Source organism: Diceros bicornis, chromosome 24 (genome assembly GCF_020826845.1).
Source record: "Diceros bicornis minor isolate mBicDic1 chromosome 24, mDicBic1.mat.cur, whole genome shotgun sequence".
Classification (NCBI taxonomy): domain Eukaryota; kingdom Metazoa; phylum Chordata; class Mammalia; order Perissodactyla; family Rhinocerotidae; genus Diceros; species Diceros bicornis.
Window position 1 is genome coordinate 49,263,326 of NC_080763.1, and position 20,768 is coordinate 49,284,093.

General features: G+C 62.4%; 1 protein-coding gene across 2 annotated transcripts; it reads left to right on the forward strand.

The window, feature by feature from the left end:
* The first annotated feature begins 1,125 nt into the window (after positions 1–1,125).
* ADSS1 (adenylosuccinate synthase 1) lies at positions 1,126–20,159 on the forward strand. Of its 2 annotated transcripts, XM_058567852.1 has the most exons (13): positions 1,126–1,317; positions 7,952–8,054; positions 10,884–10,946; positions 11,820–11,870; positions 12,198–12,264; positions 13,335–13,442; positions 13,543–13,624; positions 14,998–15,124; positions 15,673–15,827; positions 16,695–16,819; positions 18,203–18,300; positions 19,553–19,702; positions 19,777–20,159. In XM_058567852.1, exons 1-13 carry the CDS (start codon positions 1,126–1,128, stop codon positions 19,827–19,829), a joined length of 1,374 nt encoding a protein of 457 aa, XP_058423835.1. In that variant the 3' UTR covers positions 19,830–20,159. The 2 variants fall into 2 exon arrangements, with proteins under 2 accessions (XP_058423835.1, XP_058423836.1); XM_058567853.1 differs by lacking the exon at positions 19,777–20,159 and having other exon boundaries at positions 18,726–19,621.
* Positions 20,160–20,768: the final 609 nt, after the last annotated feature.

Consider the following 20,768-nt stretch of genomic DNA (forward strand, 5'->3'; position numbering starts at 1 on the left):
ACCAGGACAGAGCCAGGGCTCCCATCGGTGGGGGCCAGGGCCAGGAGGGGGATGGGAGAGGGAGAGAGTCCAAGGGGATGGATGGGCTAGTGCAGTCCTTTGCTGCTGCTTGAATCGTTAACTCTCCATGAGTGACCTTTGGGTGACAAGCCCTCCTGCCCCCAGGGGCCCATCTCTGGCCCCTTATCCCCTAACCCCTTATGGGGCTAGCCACGCCCAAGCCCAGTCCATTGAAGGCGGGGGAGGCAGTGTACCCAGCTGAAACACAGGAGCCCAGCAGACGGACCATCGTGCACCCTCTTGGCACCTGTCCCTCCACAGCCTGGTGTGGGGCTTCTTGAAGACCTTGGTCCTGTCCCGCTGGTGAGCATCCCTGGCTGCTCCCCTGCTGGGCCAGGTGACCTGACAACACCAGTCGCTTCTCCCCGGACTCAGGACCCAGGGGACCGAGGGCAGCCCGGATCCTGGATGGAGCCCGCTTGCTGGTACCGGCAGTTCTAGGCTCCACAGCGTGCCCTGTGCCCGACACCCGGCCCCTGCACAAGTGGGAGGCTGGGGGAGGGGGGGTGGGGGGGGCGGTGCGGAGAGACACGACACGCTGTACTCTCCGCGGCCACCAGAGGGCGCGCACGCCCGTCCAGGCGGCGGGGCTTCACCGCCGGGCAGGTGCGCACCCCGAGCATGCGGACCCTCCAGGTGGGGTGCAGAGACGCAACTCCCCTTTTGCAAACTGCACTCTCGCCCTGGAGGAGACCCCCTGCAGTTTCTGGAACCCCGAGGTCGTGGGCCAGGCGGGGCCCGGGCAGGGTGGGTGCGAAGCGCCCAGGCCCTGCTTCGGGGCGGCGAGTGGAATGCCCCCCATTAGCATTCACGAGACGCCCCCGGCCAGGCCCGCGCGGAGGCGCCCCGGAGCGCGCCCCCCAGAAGTGCCCGCAGCCCAACTCGGCTCCCAGGTGGCGGCGGGGGCGGGAACCCGGCGCCCAAAGGTCACTCAGGCGCGTCACGGCGCCCGCCGGGCCCGCCCCCGTCCCGCCCCCCGCCCCGGCCCGGCTCCTTTTAATGGCGCGGGCGCGCGGGCCGCGGCGGGGTCTCAGGCGGCCCGGCGCAGCGGACGAGCGAGCCAGCATGTCGGGGACCCGAGCCTCTAACGACCGGCCCCCCGGCACGGGCGGCGTCAAGCGGGGGCGGCTGCAGCAGGAGGCGGCGGCGACGGGCTCCCGGGTGACCGTGGTGCTGGGCGCACAGTGGGGGGACGAGGGCAAAGGCAAGGTGGTGGACTTGCTGGCCACGGACGCCGACATCATCAGCCGCTGCCAGGTGCGGGCCGGGGCGCCGGGTCCCTCCCCTCCCCTGCACCCAGAGGGACCCTGTTCTCCCTGCTCTCCCGCATCCCGACCCAGACGAGCATCTTGGACTCCTTCCTTGCCGGGGACACCCTTCCCAGGGGCCACCCCACCCACTCACCACGCATACACCACCCACTCACGCAACCCCCTGCCACTCAGACGCACAGACACTTCCCTCGCGGCACCTGACACCCCTCGCCCACTCTCTCCCCCCCCGGGGACCCGCCTTCCCCACCCAGCCCCACCCGCCAGGGCAGTGGGCCAGCGCAGAGCTATAAATACAAGTAGCTGAGTTGGGGACACCGGATCCTCATGGGGGGGAGTGTGCCATGGCTGTGACGCTGACCCTGCAGTGTGGGGGGTGGGGGGGAACCACCCAGACACCACCCCTTCCTCATTCTGTTTGAGTCTGAGATGGGCTGGCTGACTCCACACAGGGGTCAGAGCACGCTGAGGGGGGCCAGAGGGGTGAGGAGCAAGGCCTCTGGGAGAGGGGTGACCCAGGGGAGTCAGCCAAGGGGAGGCAGAGGCGAGGGCAGGACAGTGGGCCAGGACCTGAAGGAAGGCAGGGCAGGAGGGTCCTGGCCAGACTCGGGGAGAGGGAGGAGCCACAGACTTCTGGCCAGGGTGACCCAGTGGCTGGCAGTGCTACCAAGGAGGCCAGACACAGACTTTGTCCCCTGAGGGCCCAGGGCAGGGCCAGGTCTGTTCTGACCGACACTCCCTCAGGCCAGGGGCACCAAGCCACGCTTGCTGCTGTGGGCTGACACAGCTCGGGGTGCAAAGGGATCAGCTTTGGGGTGCACGCTTTGGCACTGCTGGGGTTTGGAGCCACGCCTGGGAATGCTGCCCAAAATGGGGAAAGGGCATCCGTGAGCCCCTTCTCCCAGGTTCTATGGCCTCATTCCTGAGCTGCGGCCAGGAGGGCTGGGGCTGGGTCACGTCCCGGAGAAGGGCATGGGCCCCAGGCGCTTGGCGCAGGGACCTGAGTCTCCACAGCTCTCTGGACCAGTCCTGCCCTATGCGGACAGCAAATTCCTGGAAGGTGCTTCCTGGGATCGCGGGAAGTCTCCCCGCCTCGCTGTGCCCTAAGCCTCAGTGAGCAAGCCCTCTCCTCTCCCCTGAGAGCCTGCAGGTGCCAGAGGCGGCCCCCGAAGCCCTGCTGCGTAAGCAAGGGCCCTGGTCCCCCTGCAGCTGGGCGTGTGGTCAGGAGGCTGCCGCTCTCCGCTCCCAGCACAGGGCGTCTGCTTCTCGGCCTGTCTCCTGCAGTGATGCCCAGGGCCTTCCGGTTAACCTGCTGGCCCTGGTCAGCCTCGCACGCACATCTGTGGCCCGTCTTCCCTCCTGAAGTGTCCGGAGGACTTTGCAGTTACCCTTGATAGCCCTTATCTTAAAGCTGCCAGGCTCTCCTTCCAGCTGTGGAAATGGTTCTGGAACGGGGCCCTCCCTGCTCTGCCACCTGGGTCAGCAGGCCAGGCCCTGCCCACTCCCATCATTCAGGGGACCCCTCTGTGCTCTCTGTGCACGGCTCTTCGGACCGTGAGCTCTGCCCACCCCTCCTAGGAGTCCCCGCATCTCCGCTGGGCTCCCTCCTTCTGTGTCTCCCTAGTATCGTTCCTGCTGCTTGACCCCCCCACCCAGATAGGAGCCTCAGGACCGCTCACCTGGACTGGCCGTCGTGGCCTCTTCTCTCTTGCTGCCCCCTGTCCCCGCCTGGAGTCGGCCCCAGGCTGGGAGGAAGCCCTTCACTCCCCTTGCCCAGGATGGCCAAGGCGCATGCCTGTCAGGATTTACAACTCCCCCCATCCAACTGCAGTGCACCGGCCCTGGGCTCCGGGTGCCTACCACTCTCAGCCAAGGGTGCGAGGGTGGATTTCTCTTGCTTTCCACCATGAGCTCGCATGCCACCACCCCGTCTAGCCAGGGCCCTGTCCAGCCAGGGTCACCCCCTGGGAAGGGCCAGCTGGCCTCGAGCTGCTGGTGGAGAGCTGTGGCGATGTACGCGGTGGTCTCACTCATTGAGGGGCCTTGTCCTGTGGCTTGTCGCTGCTCTGGGACCTCCCTCCACAGGGGTATCGGGAAACGCCCTGCTGTGGACCCCAGGCCAGTCCAGGGGCCTCCCGGGGGGCGAGGGGCGGCTACCTTAGGCGGGAAATGCCAAGTGTTGCTTCCAGAAGCAGCCTCCCTTCCACATCCTAACCCTCTGATGGCTCTGGTCACACAGCGGTGGCTCCACGGGGAGGCCTCCCCAGAGCTACACAGCCCCTCGTGGCCATGAGGACGTCTGCCCTGGGCTGGTAAGACCTGCGTACCACCTGAGGCCCCTGGCCCCTCCCTCCCAGGCCCCGCCCCAGTGCCTCATGGGGCGGAGAGCAACTGTGTTTGGGTTTGAATGTATGAATGAATGAATGATAGGAGCCTGCCAGCAGATACCAAAAGGAGGTGAAGCACTGCATGTGTGGGTGAACTTTGGGGTTTCACCCAGACAGGTGAGTCACAAGTGTGTCCCCGCCCTGAGAGCAGACCCCTCGCTGCGTTTGTGCGTGATCCTAATAAAACCGAGGCTGCCACCAAGAGGCCTCCTCCCGCACCAGGCCACAGCACAGGCCCAGGAGCGCTTCCCCCGCTCCGAATTCACCTCTCTGCTCCCTCTGTCCACTGTCAGGAACACGGACCAGGGCTGGGGACGGACCCAGGGAGGGATGAGCTGGTCCCTCTCCCCGGTGAGCTGGACTGGGGAGGCAGGCAGGCTGTGTGCTCTGGGGGAGATGCCACAACAACCCAGGAGCATGGGGGCATGGAGCTGCCAGAGAAACAAAGTCAGGGAGAGGGGCCTGGAGCTCGGAGGCCTGGGGCCTTGCCAAAGAGATAACTCCCCTCGGCCCCCCAGTGCCTCCAATGGCGGGGAGGGGAGCTGGGGGGTCAGAGGGGCTGTGTCGCAGGGGATAAAGGCCAGGCCAGTGCCTCCCTGAGAACCCGGGGCCAAAGGAGCCGTCCAGAGCAGCGTGGAGACTGAGTGGTGGAGGTCAGAGAAAGAATGCAGGGGGTAGTAGTTGAGTGGGTGGTGAGGGGGTGGGACCCTGGCAGGTCAGAGGTCAGCGGAAGACCTACCAAGCAGATGGTGAGGTACATAGGCGAGGGCTGGTGAAAGGGGGAGCAGAAATGGGCAGCTGCAGGAGAGCGAGGCTGGGGACACGCATGGGGACAAGGCTCACAGAACATGCTCCATCAGGGGAGCCCCGTGGAGCCCTGTCAGAGTCACAAGTGGAGGCTAGGAGGGCGTGATAAAACCTCTGGTGTGCAGAGGCCCCTGCAGATGTGGCAGAGCAGGCTGGGCTGGGGGTGGCAGGGGTCGTCAGCATCCCTAGGGGGCTCAGAGCTGTGCCTGACCCATCAGAGGCTCCCTCAGAGGGGAGAACCTGGAGGCGGGCAGAGCCCCAAGGGGCTGACACAAGGCCTGCCTCTGTGCCCAGCTCCCAGCCTGACTCGGCCCATCCCCCAGGGGCGCGGAGGTATGCTCAGGCCAGCTCGGCGAGCTGGCGAGCTGTCGAGCTGTCGAGCAGACAGCAGACCAGCAGAGGAGCAGACGGTGAAACTGAGCCCAGGAATCCTCCCCCTCCCCAAGCAGCCCCAGGGTCCAGGACCACCCTCCCTCACTCTCACAGGGCACCAGGCTCAGAGCCCCCAGAACCTGCCCACCTGAGACCCGAAGGCTGAGAGCAGAGGCCCCGAGGGGCAGCCAGGCTGGCCGGGGACAGGCATTGTCCCCCACGCTCCCATGGGGACCCTGGACAAGCTCCCCCTCCAAGTGGCTTTCCAAACCAGGCCGCGGCCCCGAGCAGACCGCGGGCAGAGCTGCAGGTCTAAGGAGGGCAGCTGGGGTGCTCCTGCCCTGACCTCACCGCTTGCCCACGTGCGCCTGGGGGAGGACACGGGGTCTCTGGGATGGTCACGCTGGAGCTCTGCACAGCGGCTTGGAGGTGTGCCCTGCACATCAGCAGGCCCTGGGCTTGGCCTCCGGGGCTGGCTCCTGACGCCTGGGGCCTGCAGCTGAGTGGTCATCTGATGCCCACTGGCCACACCGCTGCCCCTGTTCCCAGGCGCCTGTGTTTACCCCCAACAATGGGGGGGTGTGCTGGGTGGTGCTCCTCGTCTATGTGTATGTCCTCGGCCAGCTGACACTGGCACTAGGCCCTCGGAGAGCAGGGGGCGGGAGGCGGGTGTCTGGGCTCATCCGGCCTCCGGCCGTGCAGGCAGACAGGACATGGCCCTGGGGGGATGTCTGGCACGTGGAAGAGAGCATCTGCGTGGAGGCAGTTGGGCTACCATCCAGTCCGGCCTGGGCTCTGCTGCAGACTCCCTTCTCCCAGGACCTCAGTTTCCCACTCTGTCATGGACCACGCCCCCGTGGGGGGCAAATGTGGTTGTGGATGTGAGCGTGCACAGAGAACCTTGTGGGGGGACTAACTCCCAGGCAAGGGTGGAGCAAGGACGAGGTGTCTGGGAGGGCCATGACCCCAAACCTGGCGCCCTTCAGTCATGCATGGGCCTCTCTGAATTCCCAGCTATGCCATCCCGCCGCATCCATCCGATGGGCTGATCCCCCGGGCAGACTTGGGGTCTGCGGGAAGCGCCAGGGCGACCCTGACGTTCAGGGCTGAGCCTGTGCCCTCTACTGCCCCTCCTCCCCACACCTCGTCAGATCAGCTCCCTTCCCTCTCGAAGCCCCTCTGGAGTCCCTTCCCATGTTGGGGGCACCCCTCCTTGGCTCCCAGGACCCCGTGCCTTTGTCCTTCCCGCTTCCCACATGATTTGCTCAGAGCCTGCGATCAGTTCCCACAGCCAAACGCTTGGAGGTCCCAGGGCCTGCTGGCCCCCGCTGGCTGCCGGGTGCCTGAGAGGGCAGGCCCGCCTTCCGGGGACAGTGGAGCTGTGGGCCACGGCACAGTCGTGCTGCAGGGCCCAGGACACACACCTGGACCGCAGTGACCCAGGAGTCTGTTAGAGACGGCAGACCTGCCTCAGAGTCCTCCAGCTGACCTCCAGTTGACCCTGTGTCAGAGACGCGGGGAGCAGACCCAGACAGACCCACACATGCACTCTACACCAGAAGGCTTGGGGTCTGGGGACCTTGTGGAACTGGTTTCTAGCAGGGCCGTGTGTGGGACAGCTGGTGCAGATCGCAGGGCTGAGCCGGTGTGAGGGGCTCACGGGAGAGGTCAGGGGATGTATCAGGGCTCCAGCACCACCTCTTAATTTACCCATGCGTGAAGTGGGGTCCAGGAGGGAGAGGCTGTTCCTCTCTGTCCCCGGCACACTCTTCCCACCCCACGGGCTGGGAGACTTGTGAATCTCGTCCAGACGCAGCAGCGTGAGGAACAGGTGCTCCTGCGGGAGGGGAGGTGGAGCAGGAGGCTGCCGTCAATCAGTCTGCTTGGGGCGGGGCAAGGAGAGGGGGTATGGGGGCCCCATCAACCCCGCTGCAAGGTAGGAGGACCATGGGGTGTGGCAGGGAGGGGACCCCAGTGTGGAGAGGCCCCACAGATAAGCTGTTTCTGCAGGAGATTCAGGCAGGAAGGTGGGGCTGGGCTGGGCTCCGGGGTCCTGGGGACAGGGCTAGTGCAGGGGGTGGGGCAGGCCCGTGGAGCTGGGCACCAGCCAGAATGCGTCCCCTCTCTGGGCCCTGGGTGCTCCGGACCCAGGAGAGTTAGGGACTCCCCTCCTGGGGGAGCACAGTGCCCTCTAGTGGCGGGAACTGGAGCTGGAGGCCCAGCATCCTTCCTGCGGTGGGACCTTCCCGGAGCTCCCCCAACCCCCCAGCGGGGCTCGCTGCACCCCCGAAGCCTGCCTCAGCCCAAGGTCAGCAGGAGTTCCAAAAAAAGTGAGCCTGTCTCCTGAGTGTCCCCAGAACAGGGCTGGCCTCAGAATAGTTTTTTCGTTTTTATTCTTAGATGGGAGGCGCAGGCCCAAAGGGAGGGGTCCCTGCTGGGGGGTGATGGGCGCTGGCCCTGCTGGCCGGTGATGGCATCTGTTCCCGTCACCCGGCCCCAGAGGCGTGGTGCTGCCTGGCCCACCCTCTGCCACCACGGAGCTCGGACTGTGTGGAACGTGGCAGCTTGGGCGGTGGGTGCCTGAGTTTGTGCTTTCCGGAAGGGTGGGCCCCTCATTCCTGCATCAGAGGGGCTCATGGGCGGGGCGGGGCTCTGAGCATGTCTGCGGCTTCAGGACCTGTGCTGAGCCAGCCTCCTTGGGGCATCAGCACATGCCCTGAGACACTCCCGGATGTTGGGACCAGCCTGGGCCAGACCCCTCTGACCCAGTCCACCGGCCGGGCCCCTGCACCCCCTCCAAGGAGCAGGGCACTAACCCAGCATGGCCCAGATGCACATCAGAGCCGATCACTGGACTAGATTCCCCAAGTCCAAGCGTGGACAGCGTCTCAAGTGCCCTGGGGGACAGAACCGCCGCCCTGGGCAGCCCAGAGGCGGCTCCTGAGTGCCTACCTTTAGAGCTGGCCCGGAGTGAGGCTGGGCGCCCAACAGGCCCTCCCAAGGTGTGTCCAAGTCCCTGGGCTCCTGGACGCTCAGCCGGGTTTCTGTTCCCAGGGGGGCAACAATGCTGGCCACACCGTGGTGGTGGACGGCAAGGAGTACGACTTCCACCTGCTGCCCAGCGGCATCATCAACACCAAGGCTGTGTCCTTCATCGGTGAGTGCCCCGCCGCCCAGCCCCAGGACCAGCCGCAGACGCCTAGATCCCGAGTGTATGAGCCAGCAAGGCCCGGGACGTCATCTGGCCCAGGGGCCCAATGCGGGGCTGGACACAGCAGGAGAGCTGGCTGGACCTTGGCCACCTGCCCCTGGCCAGATGCTTGCACAGGGATGACCTGCTCGGCTGGGGCCTCAGCCCTGGCTGGGGGATTCAAGGCCTCAGCTCCTGTGCAGGAGCCTTTGCAGAGGGGTCTGATCTGGGAGCCTGTCCTCAGAGCCCAGGATGCCTGCCCAGCCTGGGCCGAGGGAGAGAGAGTGCAGGAGGCTCAGTTGAACTCTCAGACCTCGAGAGTGTGTGTGCGAGCCTGTATGGACATGTGTGAGTGAGTGCATTGTGCAGGGGGCTGTGTATACATGTGTGAGTGTGTACACAAGTGTGAGCACGTGAGTGTGCTTCATGAGTGCATTGCGTGGGTGGGTGAGTATATGCATATAGGTCTGTATGCATGTGTGCATGCATGTGAGTGTGTGTGTGCACGTGTGCGGGCGAGTGTGTGTGTATGTAGGCATTGTGTGAGTGTGCGTGTGAAGCTGAGCCTGTGTGGTGAAGCTGTGCTTTTCCTGGCCCCTGCCCAGGCTGGCTTCCCGACAGGCCTCCCTCACCCCTGCCTGAGGCCCGTGCTGCAGAGGGACTGCCTCACTCCTCTGCCCCCCAGCCCCTCCCCGTGGCCCTCACTGCAGCCACCCTTGCTCTCTCTCTCTGTCTCTGTCTCTGTCCTTCTCTCTCTCTCTGTCTCTCTCTCTGCCTCTCTCTGTCTTTCTCTCTCTGTCTCTCTCTCTCTTTCTGTCTCTGCCTCTCTCTGTCTCTCTCTGTCTTTCTCTTTCTGTCTCTCTCTGTCTCTCTCTCTGGGTCACAAGGCCTGACTGCCCGTCGTGGCGTCAGGTCGTGGCCTCCCTTGCTCAGGAGCTTTTCCTGGTCCCCTCAGCAAGGCCAGGCCTGGGGACGCCCTCTCAGAGGTTCCAGCACTTCTCCTCCCGGCCCTTTCCATGACTTAGCAAGATCACACTGTGACTTATCTGTGCCCGCCCCTCCCTGGTCTAGAAGCGGAGGCCGCAGCTGCAGGGGTGTGCCCGGTGATGGCACAGGGTCTGGCCCACTCCATATACGCACAGGAAGGAGAATGTCAGCGGAGGGCCGAGGGGACTGTGTGCAGTCAAGCTGAGCAGGAGTGGGGCACCGAGGGCCTTCTTCACGGGTTGCAGACCCGGGCCCCAGCCGTGGGTGAGGACAGTGGAGCAACAGCCCCAGGTCACATTGGGGGCCCCAGCCTGCACCCCCGGCCCAGAGCCCAGCAGGGCAGGTCTCTGCTGCAGGAAGCCTTCTCCAGCAGCAGCCTGTCAGCGGGGCCTTGGGGCCCACCTGGCGGGAAGTGAGGCCAAGGAGGCACCGCTTGCCTGAGAGGGCACTCTGCCCAGTCTCCAAGGAGCTGGGGAGAGGTCAGGGCCAGAGCCCAAGCTGGGCGGTCCCCAGGGAGCATCAGCAGAGGGTTGGCTCAGTGGTCAGTGAGGCCAGACAACACCGAGGAATGCAATGAGCAAGGGCGGAACGTGCCGGAGCGCACGCAGCTCCCTCAGCTTGGGACACACCCCAGGCCCCTGCCACGTGGTCATTTCAGGACACTGTGGCATTTAGGTGACCTTTTGTGCTCGGTGTGGCTTGCATAGTCCCTGAGTCACTCCCAACTGGACCGATGTACCGTCTCCCTGGGCCGAGCCTGTGCCTCCGCCAGCCCCGGCCAGGACGCATAGGAGCAGGGATCCTTCCAGGTGGGCAGCAGGTGGGCCGGCCCAGCTGCTTTTGGTCTTAGAGGAGGGGCCCAGTGTCCAGCTCTAGCCTGGACCCTCACTAACGTGCCATGGGGCCGTGGGCCAGTCTGCCGTGCAGAACGTCTGCGCGGACCCCACTTTAGCTTTATGTGGAGGGGACACTCGGCTCCCCGGAGGCCTACTGGGTCCTGGATTGCATTTCTCCACGCCTCCTGCTTTCCCATTTTCATGCCTTTTAAATAAAATGTAACAGCTTTATTGAGGTATAATCTATGTGCCCTGAAATTCACCCATGACTGTGGAGCCATCACCACAATTCCACTCTAGAACATTGTCATCGCCCTGAAAACTCCCTCATGCCCATTTTCTGGTGGTCTCCCTCCCACTCAGCCCCAGCCACCGCCGAGCTGCTCTCCGACTCTGTAAATCCTTCATGCTGGCTTTTGTTTTGTTTGGGCCATGTCTTTTATGCGATAAAATACACATAACAAATTTACCATCTTAGCCATTTTTGAGTGTCCATTTCAGTGGCATTAAGCACGTTCATATTGTTGTGCAACCATGAAGAACTTTTCATCTTGTCAAACTGAAACTCTGTCCCCATTAAACACTAACTCACCATCCCCTCCTCCAGCCCCTGGCACCACCATCCTACTCTCTGTCTCTATGTATCTGGCGACTCTAGGGACCTCATGTGAGTGGAATCACAGTGTTTGGCCTTTTGTGTCTTGTTTATTTCACTCAGCATGATGTCCTCAAGGTTCATCCGTATTGACGCGTGTTAGGCTTTCCTTCCTTTTTAAGGCTGAGTAATATTCCATAGTATGAATGGACCACGTTTTCTTTATCCATGCATCCATCTGTGGACACTTGGGTTGCTTCCACGTCTTAGCTCTTGTGAATTACACTGCTATGACCATGGGGTGCAGATTTCACACTGTTTTAACCATAAGTCCCCAAGATCTGTGATACGATTCAGTCTCACGTCCGTGTGTTGCAGGCAATGGGGTGGTTGTCCACTTACCAGGCTTGTTTGAAGAAGCAGAAAAGAATGAGAAGAAAGGTAGGTCTGAGTCCCTGCAGACTCACCTGTCCCAGACACGTGACTGCTCGTAGCGGCCGTGTTGGCCGGCGCCTCGCTGTGCGGTTTCTCTAGAGGGCGGGCGGGCAGACGGGGGCAGCTTCCACGCTGGGCCCCTGCCCACCACCCACTGGCTCTGCCTGAGCAGAGAGCCGGCTCATGGCTCAGAAAGCAGAGAGCGGGGCAGCCCAGGGGCCCCAAACTCTGGCTGCAGGCCACGGCCTCGGTGTCTCAGGGACGATTTCATGACACGAGGGACAGGTGGCACCTGGAAATGCAGATTCAGGAAGGGGCCCCAGGACCTGGAATTTGACAGAGCTCCCCAGGGCACCCTGATGTCCAGCTAGGATTGGGGACCATTGGGCCAACTGTGCCTGCAGGGAAGGATGTGGTTCCTGGGGCTCCTTGGGGGCAGGAAGCAGGCAGGCAGTGACCGAGGCCACCGGCCAGGGCGTCCGGGCAAGTCAGACCCTGTGAAGGTTGTCGAGAGGCAGGTTGGCGATGCAGCAGCCCTGAGACCCCGAGAGGGTCCGTGGAGGAAACAGAGCCTCGACCTCAGGGCTCAAGTTCAGGGCAGGCACAAAAAGAGCGAGTGGGAACCTGAGCCTGGGACTTGGGCCCCAGGAGGTGCCAGGACAGAGGGCCTGCAAGGAGATGGGCCAGCCCACGGGATGTGCGTGGGCGTCCCCTGGGGGTGAGGGTCTGGGACCCCAGCAGAGGGAGAGGCCACAAGGGGTGGACCCGTCACTTGCCATGTGATAGGGGTGACCTTTGTGGCCTCTTGCCTGGTGGGAGCTGGGCGAGCTGGCCAGCCGCTCCCCTGTGAGTGCTGACCGCTGTGCTGTGTCCCCGCAGGTCTGAAGGACTGGGAGAAGAGGCTCGTCATCTCCGACCGAGCCCACCTCGGTAAGTTGCACACTTGAGGCTGGCGCAGGGCTCGACCCTCCCCCTGCCCCGTGAACGACTGACTCCCTCCATGGCCGCCGAGCCCACGCAACTCCTCGAGGGTGTCTCAGAGAGCTTCAAGGTGGGCACTGGGTGAGGCTCACTGTCCCCTTGGCAGACGGGAAGACAGGCCCAGGGGGATTCAGGGTCACAGTAAGTCGGTGAGGAGCGGAGGCCGATTCCAGCGTGTCCCTTTTCAAAATGGACCACCCCTCCGGGAGGCCGGGCATGCACGGGTAGGGCCCTAACCCTCTGTCTGTTTCTGCCTGCGCTCCCGCCTGCCCGCAGTGTTTGATTTTCACCAGGCTGTCGATGGGCTGCAGGAGGTGCAGCGGCAGGCCCAGGAGGGGAAGAAGTGAGTGTCTCGAGGATCCGCCAGCTGGTGACCTGGGGGTGGATCCGGTCCAGCGGGCCGAGGGTGGGGAACATGGATCCACACGAAGCCCCATGAGAACAGCGCCCATCGGTTTACCCCAGGGCCTCCCCAGTCCCAAAGCCCCAACGAGCCCACGTCTCCCCGGGGTCACACCACGGCCACCCCCGAGGAGTGGACATGCCCTCCCGTCTGCGCCCTCGTGCCTGCTGGACCCCTGGGCCAGCCTTGGCCCCACATAGGCCACAGCTCCCACCAGGGCACCCAGCACCCGACGGTCGTTCCTGTGTACTCCAAAGACAGTATCAGAACGTGCCGGGACTGTGGTTCTCAAAGCCGGGACAGGGTGAAGCAGACGAGCGTCCTGCCTCGTGGAGTCACACACTCGCACATGCAACACACACGTGCATGCACTCACATGTGCACACACGCATGCACACATGCATGCACTGCACGCATCCACACACTCGTACACAAGTACACACAGATGCTCACATGCAGACATGCACTCACACATGTGCACGCGCTCACACATGTGGCCTGGTCAGATGCAGGTGGCAGTACTCAGCATGCTGGTTCGCTGAGGCTGGCCTGGGATGGGGCAGGCAGTGGGTACAGGATGGGCACAGCCGGCCCCCCATCCCAGGGAGGCAGCAGATACCAGGAGAAGCGTCCTCAGTGCCAGGCGAGAGGGAAGTCCAGGCAGATTGCAGACAGGACAGGGAGAGCACTGCGGGGCCCTGGGCCTGAGAGTGGAGGCGGGGGGCCCAGACCATCTGCCACCACCCCAGCCCCTGGATCCCTGAAAGCTGGCCATCTGAGGAGTCTGGTCGGCTCTCCCAGACTCCCAGTGCTGCTGCTGCAAAGGCACCTTAGCTCTACCACCAGCTCTACCCTTTACTGATGGGGTGGAAACTAAGGTCTAGGGGGCTGGCTAGGGACCCCGAGTTTCCAGGCTCCTCCCCAGGGTCCCAGCAGGCTGCCGGGCAGGGTCAGCAATGCCTAAGGCTTGTCACACCCCCCCATGCTCACAGCCGCTCCCCGTCTTTCAGCATTGGCACCACGAGGAAGGGGATCGGACCAGCCTACTCTTCCAAGGCGGCCCGCACGGGCCTCCGCGTCTGCGACCTCCTGTCAGACTTCGACGAATTTTCCACCAGGTACCTGAGCCGTGTGCAGCCCAGGGGGAGACCGATTAGTGGGGAGGGCACTCGGGGATCCAGGCAGGGCGAGGGGTCACAGTCATTGTCGCTTCTGCAGATTCAAGAACCTGGCCCATCAGCACCAGTCCATGTTCCCCACCTTGGAAATAGACGTTGAGGGTCAACTCAAAAGGCTCAAGGTAGGGCAGGCGGTGTAGGGGGGTGGTGGCAGGGGGTGGTGTTGGGGAGCAGTGTGGTGGGAGCGGTGTTGGGGAGTAGGGGGATGGTGTCGGGGGCAAGGAAACAGGCAGGTCAACCCTACCAAGGTTTGACATCTTATCCGACGTTCATTGAACGCTCATGGAGCGCACCCGTCACGGGGCATTATTCCGGGGTGGCTGGCCTTCTGGGGACCACAGGCCTCCTCTGTGAGCCCCTGGCCAGTGGGGGTCAGGGCAGTCCTCTCAGGAGGCTGGAGGGGCTCACCCGCTCGGCCTGGACCCTTGCTTCCTCTCTGGGGAAATTGCCCAGGACGTGCTGGGGAAGGAGGCCGACCTTGTCCTATCTGGGGCAGGAGGTAAAGGTGTCCCAGCTCCCTCTCAGAGGGGCAGAGTCGGGCAGGGGACAGGATGATGTCAGCAGCGCAAAGTCCTTCCGGAAGTTTCCAAGGCTGGGAACCCAGCTCCTCCAGCCCTGGTCTGGGGCTGTAAATGAGGACAGGCTGGGCCGATACTGCCACAGGGGCAAGACAGCGGCTGGGGGAGCTCAGTGCACCCCCACACGAGGTGCATCAGAAGCACACAGATGCCTGTCTTCAAAAAGCAGGGTTTGGGGGCAGTGCCTCCTGCTGCCAAGGGACGTGGGTCAGTGTGCTCACCTTGGGAATCTCCCAGACACAGTCCCCGACGCATGTAGGGAACATCACTGGATTGTGAGAATCCGGCTCATCCCCCCACGTTCAAATCAGATCAGCACCCAAAGTTTCACGTGAACTCATTCACACTGTCTCAGCTCGGGCTGCTATAACGAAGAACCACAGACTGGGAGGATTGAATATATGTCCTCATGGTCCTGGAGGCTGGAGGTCCGAGATCAGGGTGTGAGCAGGGCAGGTTTCTCCTGAGTCCTCTCTCCTGGGCGTGTAGACGCCATCTTCTCCTCGTGTCCTCACGTGGTCATCCCTCTGTGCGTGTCTATGTCCTGATCCCTCTTCTTATAGGGACATCAGTCACACTGGATTAGAGCCCACCTTAATGTCCACGTTTTAACTTAATCACCTCTTTAAAGACCCTATTTCCCAATACAGTCACATTCTGAGGTCCCGGGGATAAGGGCGTCAACAGATGAAGTTGGGGGGGCGCAACTCAACCCATGACAGCCAGCGAGAGGCTGGTGCTGAGTTGCACAGACGAGACCCAGCCGGGGTCAGTGGTTGTTTCTGTCTTGGAACAGGTTTGCAGGCCAGGCCCCTCACTGGACAGGAATGTGCTGGAAGAGTGAGGCTGTGGGGTGGAGGCCGGGGCTGAGTGGATGTGGCCTGGCCCTGCCACAGCCTCATTCCTCCTTTGTGCAGGGCTTTGCCGAGCGGATCCGACCCATGGTCCGAGATGGCGTTTACTTTATGTACGAGGCACTCCACGGCCCCCCCAAGAAAATCCTCGTGGAAGGCGCCAACGCAGCCCTCCTCGACATCGACTTCGGTACGTCCCAGCCAGGCTGACCCAAGGAACCCTCCTTTTCCTGTCTGAGGGGGACCAGGCCGGCCGCTGACGGGGCGTGGCAGGGCCGCCTTCCACGGCCACGCTGCTGTCCCTGCCCATGAGAATGATCAGGCTGCCCCGGGTTTTCCTAACTTCATCCGGGAGGGGAGAGGAGAGAGGGCTGAGCCGGACAGGAGAGAATGGGGACAAAAGAGCCCGGGCCAGGCCAGGGAGCCCGGCAGGGCTGGTCAGAGCCTGCACGTCCCCAGGACCAAGACACACCAGCACCGAGGCGGCCTGGTGCGGGTGGGGGAGGCACCCATCTTCTCCCTCCTGTCACCCCCGAGACGTACGTGAGCCGCAGCGGCCGGCACACAGCGCCCCGGGGCTGGCCACTCGCCCAGGATGATCTCTCAGACCGCTGGCCCTGGAGACCCCACCGAGGGCACGAACAGGGGGCTGCACCGCCCACTGCTCTCTGCTGAGAGGGACCCCTGGGCCAGGGTGATCTGTGGGGTGGCAGGCTTCCCCGACCTGCTGTCTTGCAGGGACCTACCCCTTTGTGACGTCCTCCAACTGCACCGTGGGCGGTGTGTGCACAGGCCTGGGCATCCCCCCGCAGAACGTGGGCGAAGTCTATGGCGTGGTGAAGGCCTACACCACACGCGTGGGCATCGGGGCCTTCCCCACCGAGCAGATCAACGTGAGTCTGCAGCCCGGGGGCCGTGTCGGGGCACGGAGGTGGGCGGGGCGCCCAATGGGGGGACGAGCAGTGGCGCCCAGGGCGCGCGGGGGGTAACAAGGTGCTCCCCCAATGTCACACCACATGAGCTTATGCTGAGGATGTGCTGTGCACACACGCTTCCCCGGGGCATGCTGCAGGCGAGTGGGGCAACTCACAGTGGGGTACAGCTTGGGGCCCCCATCTGCTCAGGAAGGAATCCTCAGGATGCCACTGGCCTTCCTTCTCAGCCTGGCCTTGTGCCCTCACGGCCAGTGGCCAGTGAGGACACGAGGCTCTGGTCTTGAGCAGGTGAGGGCCGGAGCGGGAAGGGAAGCATGCTGTATCCATGCAGCTTTAACAGGGCAGGGGGCTCAGGGATAGCGACTCCTGAGAAATAAACACACGCCCCCACCCCAAAGCTAAGCTACAAGACCAGATCTGCCTCACCTCTCTGCGCACGAGCAAGTGGTAAGGGGGGAGGCGAGTGAGGCTGTGCGCCCCCGACAAGGCCGAGTGTTGGGGAGGAGGCACTCAACACGTGGAACACCAGCCCCGCCGTCAGCAAGGCCCCGCCAGGGGGAGACTCAGAGGGGGCACGTGGGCCAGGAACACGGGATGGGGGAAGCCAGGCATGAGGAGGGAATTCCTTAGGGGCTGCAGCCTCAAGCTTTCCCCTGAGCTGAGGGGGAAGGGGAGGAGGAGGGGGAAGGGGACGGGGGAAGGGGGGAGTACAGGGGCGAGGGGTGGGGGGTGGGGAAGGGATGAGGTGGCCGAGGCAGAGGAATCCTCAAGCAGAGCTGGGCCAGGGCAGGCTCCCTTTCATGGACCTGCTCTGTTCTCACGCAGGAGATCGGAGACCTGCTACAGAGCCGCGGCCACGAGTGGGGGGTAACCACGGGCAGGAAGAGGCGCTGTGGCTGGTTGGACCTGATGATTCTGAGATACGCCCACATGCTCAACGGATTTACTGCGTAAGCAGCACGCTTGTTACTGCCTGGACACCCCGGTGCCCGTCCACACCAGGGACGTCCCTGCCTCCCTGACACCACGGGAGCAAGTGGAGCTGGGTATTGGGGCTCAGGGCCACAGAGTCTCCCTGTGTGGGTGTGTCACCCCATCTGGACCCTCTGCGTGGCAGGGCCACAATGGGGGTGACGTGGAGGCCCATCCAGGGCGTGTCAGAACTGACCCTGCCGTCTGCTCCTGAGTGCATGCGCAGGGAAGGCGACACGGTGAAGGCCAGAGGGTGTCTGGCACCTGTAGGAGGTTACAGCGGTTCATCTAGAGATGAGGAGAGGGCCGGCCCCGTGGCTTAGTGGTTAAGTGCGTGCACTCCGCTGATGGCGGCCCAGGTTCGGATCCCAGGCGCGCACCAACACACCACTTCTCCGGCCATGCTGAGGCTGCGTCCCATATACAGCAACTAGAAGGATGTGCAGCTATGACATACAACTATCTACTGGGGCTTTGGGGGAAAAAATAAATATAGAGATGAAGAGAAAGCCCAGGACCTTGGTCCTCACGGACCCAACACTCTGCTGAGTGGGACCTGGCCTGGGCCTGGCTGAACCAGACTGTCAAGACGCCTGTCGGGTCTGTTAGGGTTCCGGGCTGGGCTGTGGGAGGGAGGCACCGTCCCGACACAGCGTATGACCAAGTGCCTCTGCTCTTGGAGTGCTGAGATCCCAGACAGGGGCCCCCAGAGCCGCAGAGCAGGCTTCCCGCAGGGGGGCACCCCAGCAAGCACCCCCAGGGTCGGGGGGCAGCAGATGACATGCAGCCCCACGAGGTGCTGAGGGCCACGGCAAAGCACAGGCAGGGCGTCGCCACGCACACTGGCCATCATGGGCTCGGGGAGCACAGAGACCCCCAGGAGGCCTCCAGGCCTTGCCCATGGAGGGCGGATCAAAGGAAAAGGGAAACGCGTCGTAAAGCCCTATGCTCAGGGCCGGCTGCCAAAAGGCGACGCCGTTGTTGGCGCCAGTGGTCTCGACACAGTCGCCGGGTCTCCATGGGGCAGCCTGAGGCGGGCAGGACAGAGGAGCATGAACGTGCCACGGGGCATGAGGCTCACACACTGGCCACTCACGATTGCTAAGACCTGAACGCGGTCGTGACTGAGGGCAAGTGTGGCAGGAGCCACTGAAGGGTCCCGGGGGGCATTTGAGGTGAGGACAGCTTGCACAGGCAGAAGTCGTGGTCCTGGCCCACCTGTCACTGCGTTTTTCTGAGACCACCTAATCTTTATTTTCTCTCCACTGTAAAGGGCGGAGGAGAGGTGAGGGGTGGAACCCAAAGGAAAGAGTGAGCAACTGCTCCAGCTTCCCCCTTTGTCTCTGCCGGTTTTTGGACAGGCTGGCCTTAACGAAGCTGGACATCCTGGATGCCCTGGACGAGATTCAAGTCGGCATCTCGTATAAGCTGAACGGGAAAAGGATCCCCTACTTCCCGGGTGCGTGCGTGAGGCGGCTTTTCTGTCCGCTGGACGGTTGACACGGGGATGGAGGGACCTGGGGTTTCTGGAGACGAGGGGAAAGGGTTTGCACGTTAAATATACTAAGAGTGCACGCTTGTCTCAAGATTCGCCCCACCTCGCAGGTTCACAACCCGAGGGGGAGGCCTGGCCGGGTCTCCAGGCGCTGCAGGCGCGTCCCATGGTTTGGGAGCTGCTCAGAGGGATGGGCCTGGGCTGACAGGAGGGAACCAGCTCTACAACCCCGGCACCCTGGGGACCCTCAGGCGCCTTGGCGTCAAGGCCCACCTCCTGGGAGCGCTGGAAGCCCGCCAGAGTTAGCAGATGTGGACTGCTCTGGAAAACGGAAGTCCCGTGCAAGTGTAAAAATGACACTTTACCTGAGAAAGCACACTTTCCGTTAGGCTGTTCAAGACCTGACTGAGGTTTCTGCTACCACACGTCCGTTCTTTTAAAAACTGTGACGGCAACGCTGTTCTCCTGGATTTCACAGTTACTGATGCATCTGGACCAGGCTCACGTTCTGACCCCACTCCCATGGGCGACTTCCTCCCCACAACCGTGGGGAGCTGCCCTCGCTCTCCTCCGAGCACACAAGTGTAGACCCACCAGCGCCACTTGGCTATGGGAGCCGCATGTGCCCTGTCGGCCAGTGTCCCCCAGCCCTGCTGACCCCTGACCTTTGAGAGGGCACAGCAGGAGTGTGGCATGACCTCTGGGGGTCCAGGGCCCAGGGGAACATGCAAACTCGGAGCACACTGAGGCTCAACGCTTGCAGTGGACAGCATTTTCCAGCATCTTCTCTCAATAAGGGGTGGTTGGCATCTGCTGTGAGCCTCGGAGTCCCGGCCAAGTGGAATCCCTGCCCTGGTGGGAGTGGGGGGATAGGTCCTTCAGGATCCCTGAACACTTCAGATCCTAGAGCCCCTTAGAATTTCCAGGCAGGGTCCTTAGGGGTCCTCAGCTGAGTCACCCGTGGATGTTCCAGCAGAGCACATAGTGAATCCCTGTCCAGGGTGGACGTGTCCCCCTGGTCTGGAAGGGGTACAGCCAGTGTCAGAGAATGGCTCCCCAACCCTGAGAAAACCAAGCAGGGCAACTTGCCTTCCTCACTGCTGAGCCCGCTCGGGCAAGCAGGCCCTGGGCTGGGGGTCCCAAGCCACCCAGTGTCTGCTCCAGGGATGGAGCGGACGTCTGCAAGACATTATCCCGCCCCTGTGTCTTCCCCCAGCTAACCAGGAGATACTGCAGAAGGTCGAGGTCGAATACGAGACACTGCCTGGGTGGAAAGTGGACACCACGGGCGCCAGGAAGTGGGAGGACCTCCCTCTGCAGGCCCAGAACTACATTCGGTTCGTGGAGAATCACGTCGGAGTGGCAGGTGAGTGCCCTGCGCACGGCCCACTGTCCCTCTCCTGGCCGTGCCCCAGTCTGAACGACCCTTTTCCCTTTCAGTGAAATGGGTTGGTGTTGGTAAATCCAGAGATTCGATGATCCAGCTGTTTTAGATAATGAAAGAGCTGAGCCCAGCAGGCAGCAGCAGGTCCCCACCCCAAAGAAACAGCCGCCATCGTGTTCCTCACCGGCAAAACCAACGTTGTAAACAAAGAAATATGAAAACTCTTTCCTGTGTTTTGTATTTCTCTTTAAGCCTTCAGCTCAACCCACTGATTTCTACAATGATTTGAAACATCTGGAAGCCAGCATTGTGTACATTTTTTAAAATCTTGCTATTTAAAATGAGCTGAAGTGCTTAACACAGAGACCTCTGAGGCACGTTTATTGTCACACGGTTGTGTGTCTGGTTGGAGCAGTTCAGTAATAAACCCATCCAGTAGCCACTGAGCTGTGTGGTCAGTGCGTGTTTTGTTCTGACGTCGTCATTTTGTTTTGACTTTTAAACACTAAACAGTGCCACTGATGCTTGAACAGCCGGGTGACACATGTGTTCGGTGCCACAAAGCCAGGGCATCTGTTTGCTGAGACAACAAAATGGAACCAGCCCATGTAAGAGAGACCATGGGCACTGAATATGTTTTCCAATAACTAAAGGTTCAAATGAATGTCACTCTAGAGCCCTGAGCCCTCTGTGCCCCAGGCTGGTGGAGCCACACCAGCAGCCTCTTTCTGTGTCTGTTGGGTTCACTCTGCCATCATCCCTCTGAATGTCACTGGACTGAATAAGCCACTTGGGAACAGGCCAGAGCGGCCACAAGCTTGTGTGGTCTCAGCTGGAAGTGAGTAGCCACCCTCAACAACTCCTCAGAGTTTGGGGCAAATTTAGAAAAACGGCCTTGTCAACATCATTTCAGAGAGGGAAGGAATTAGATGGAGAGACACAGTCCGCCACGTTAAATCCTGGCTTTTTGGAGCTAAGAATGTCAGCTGGGGTCACTGGAATCGGTCAAGTGCCTGCTCTGCTGGCTTCTCGTGGACCCACCAGTCCA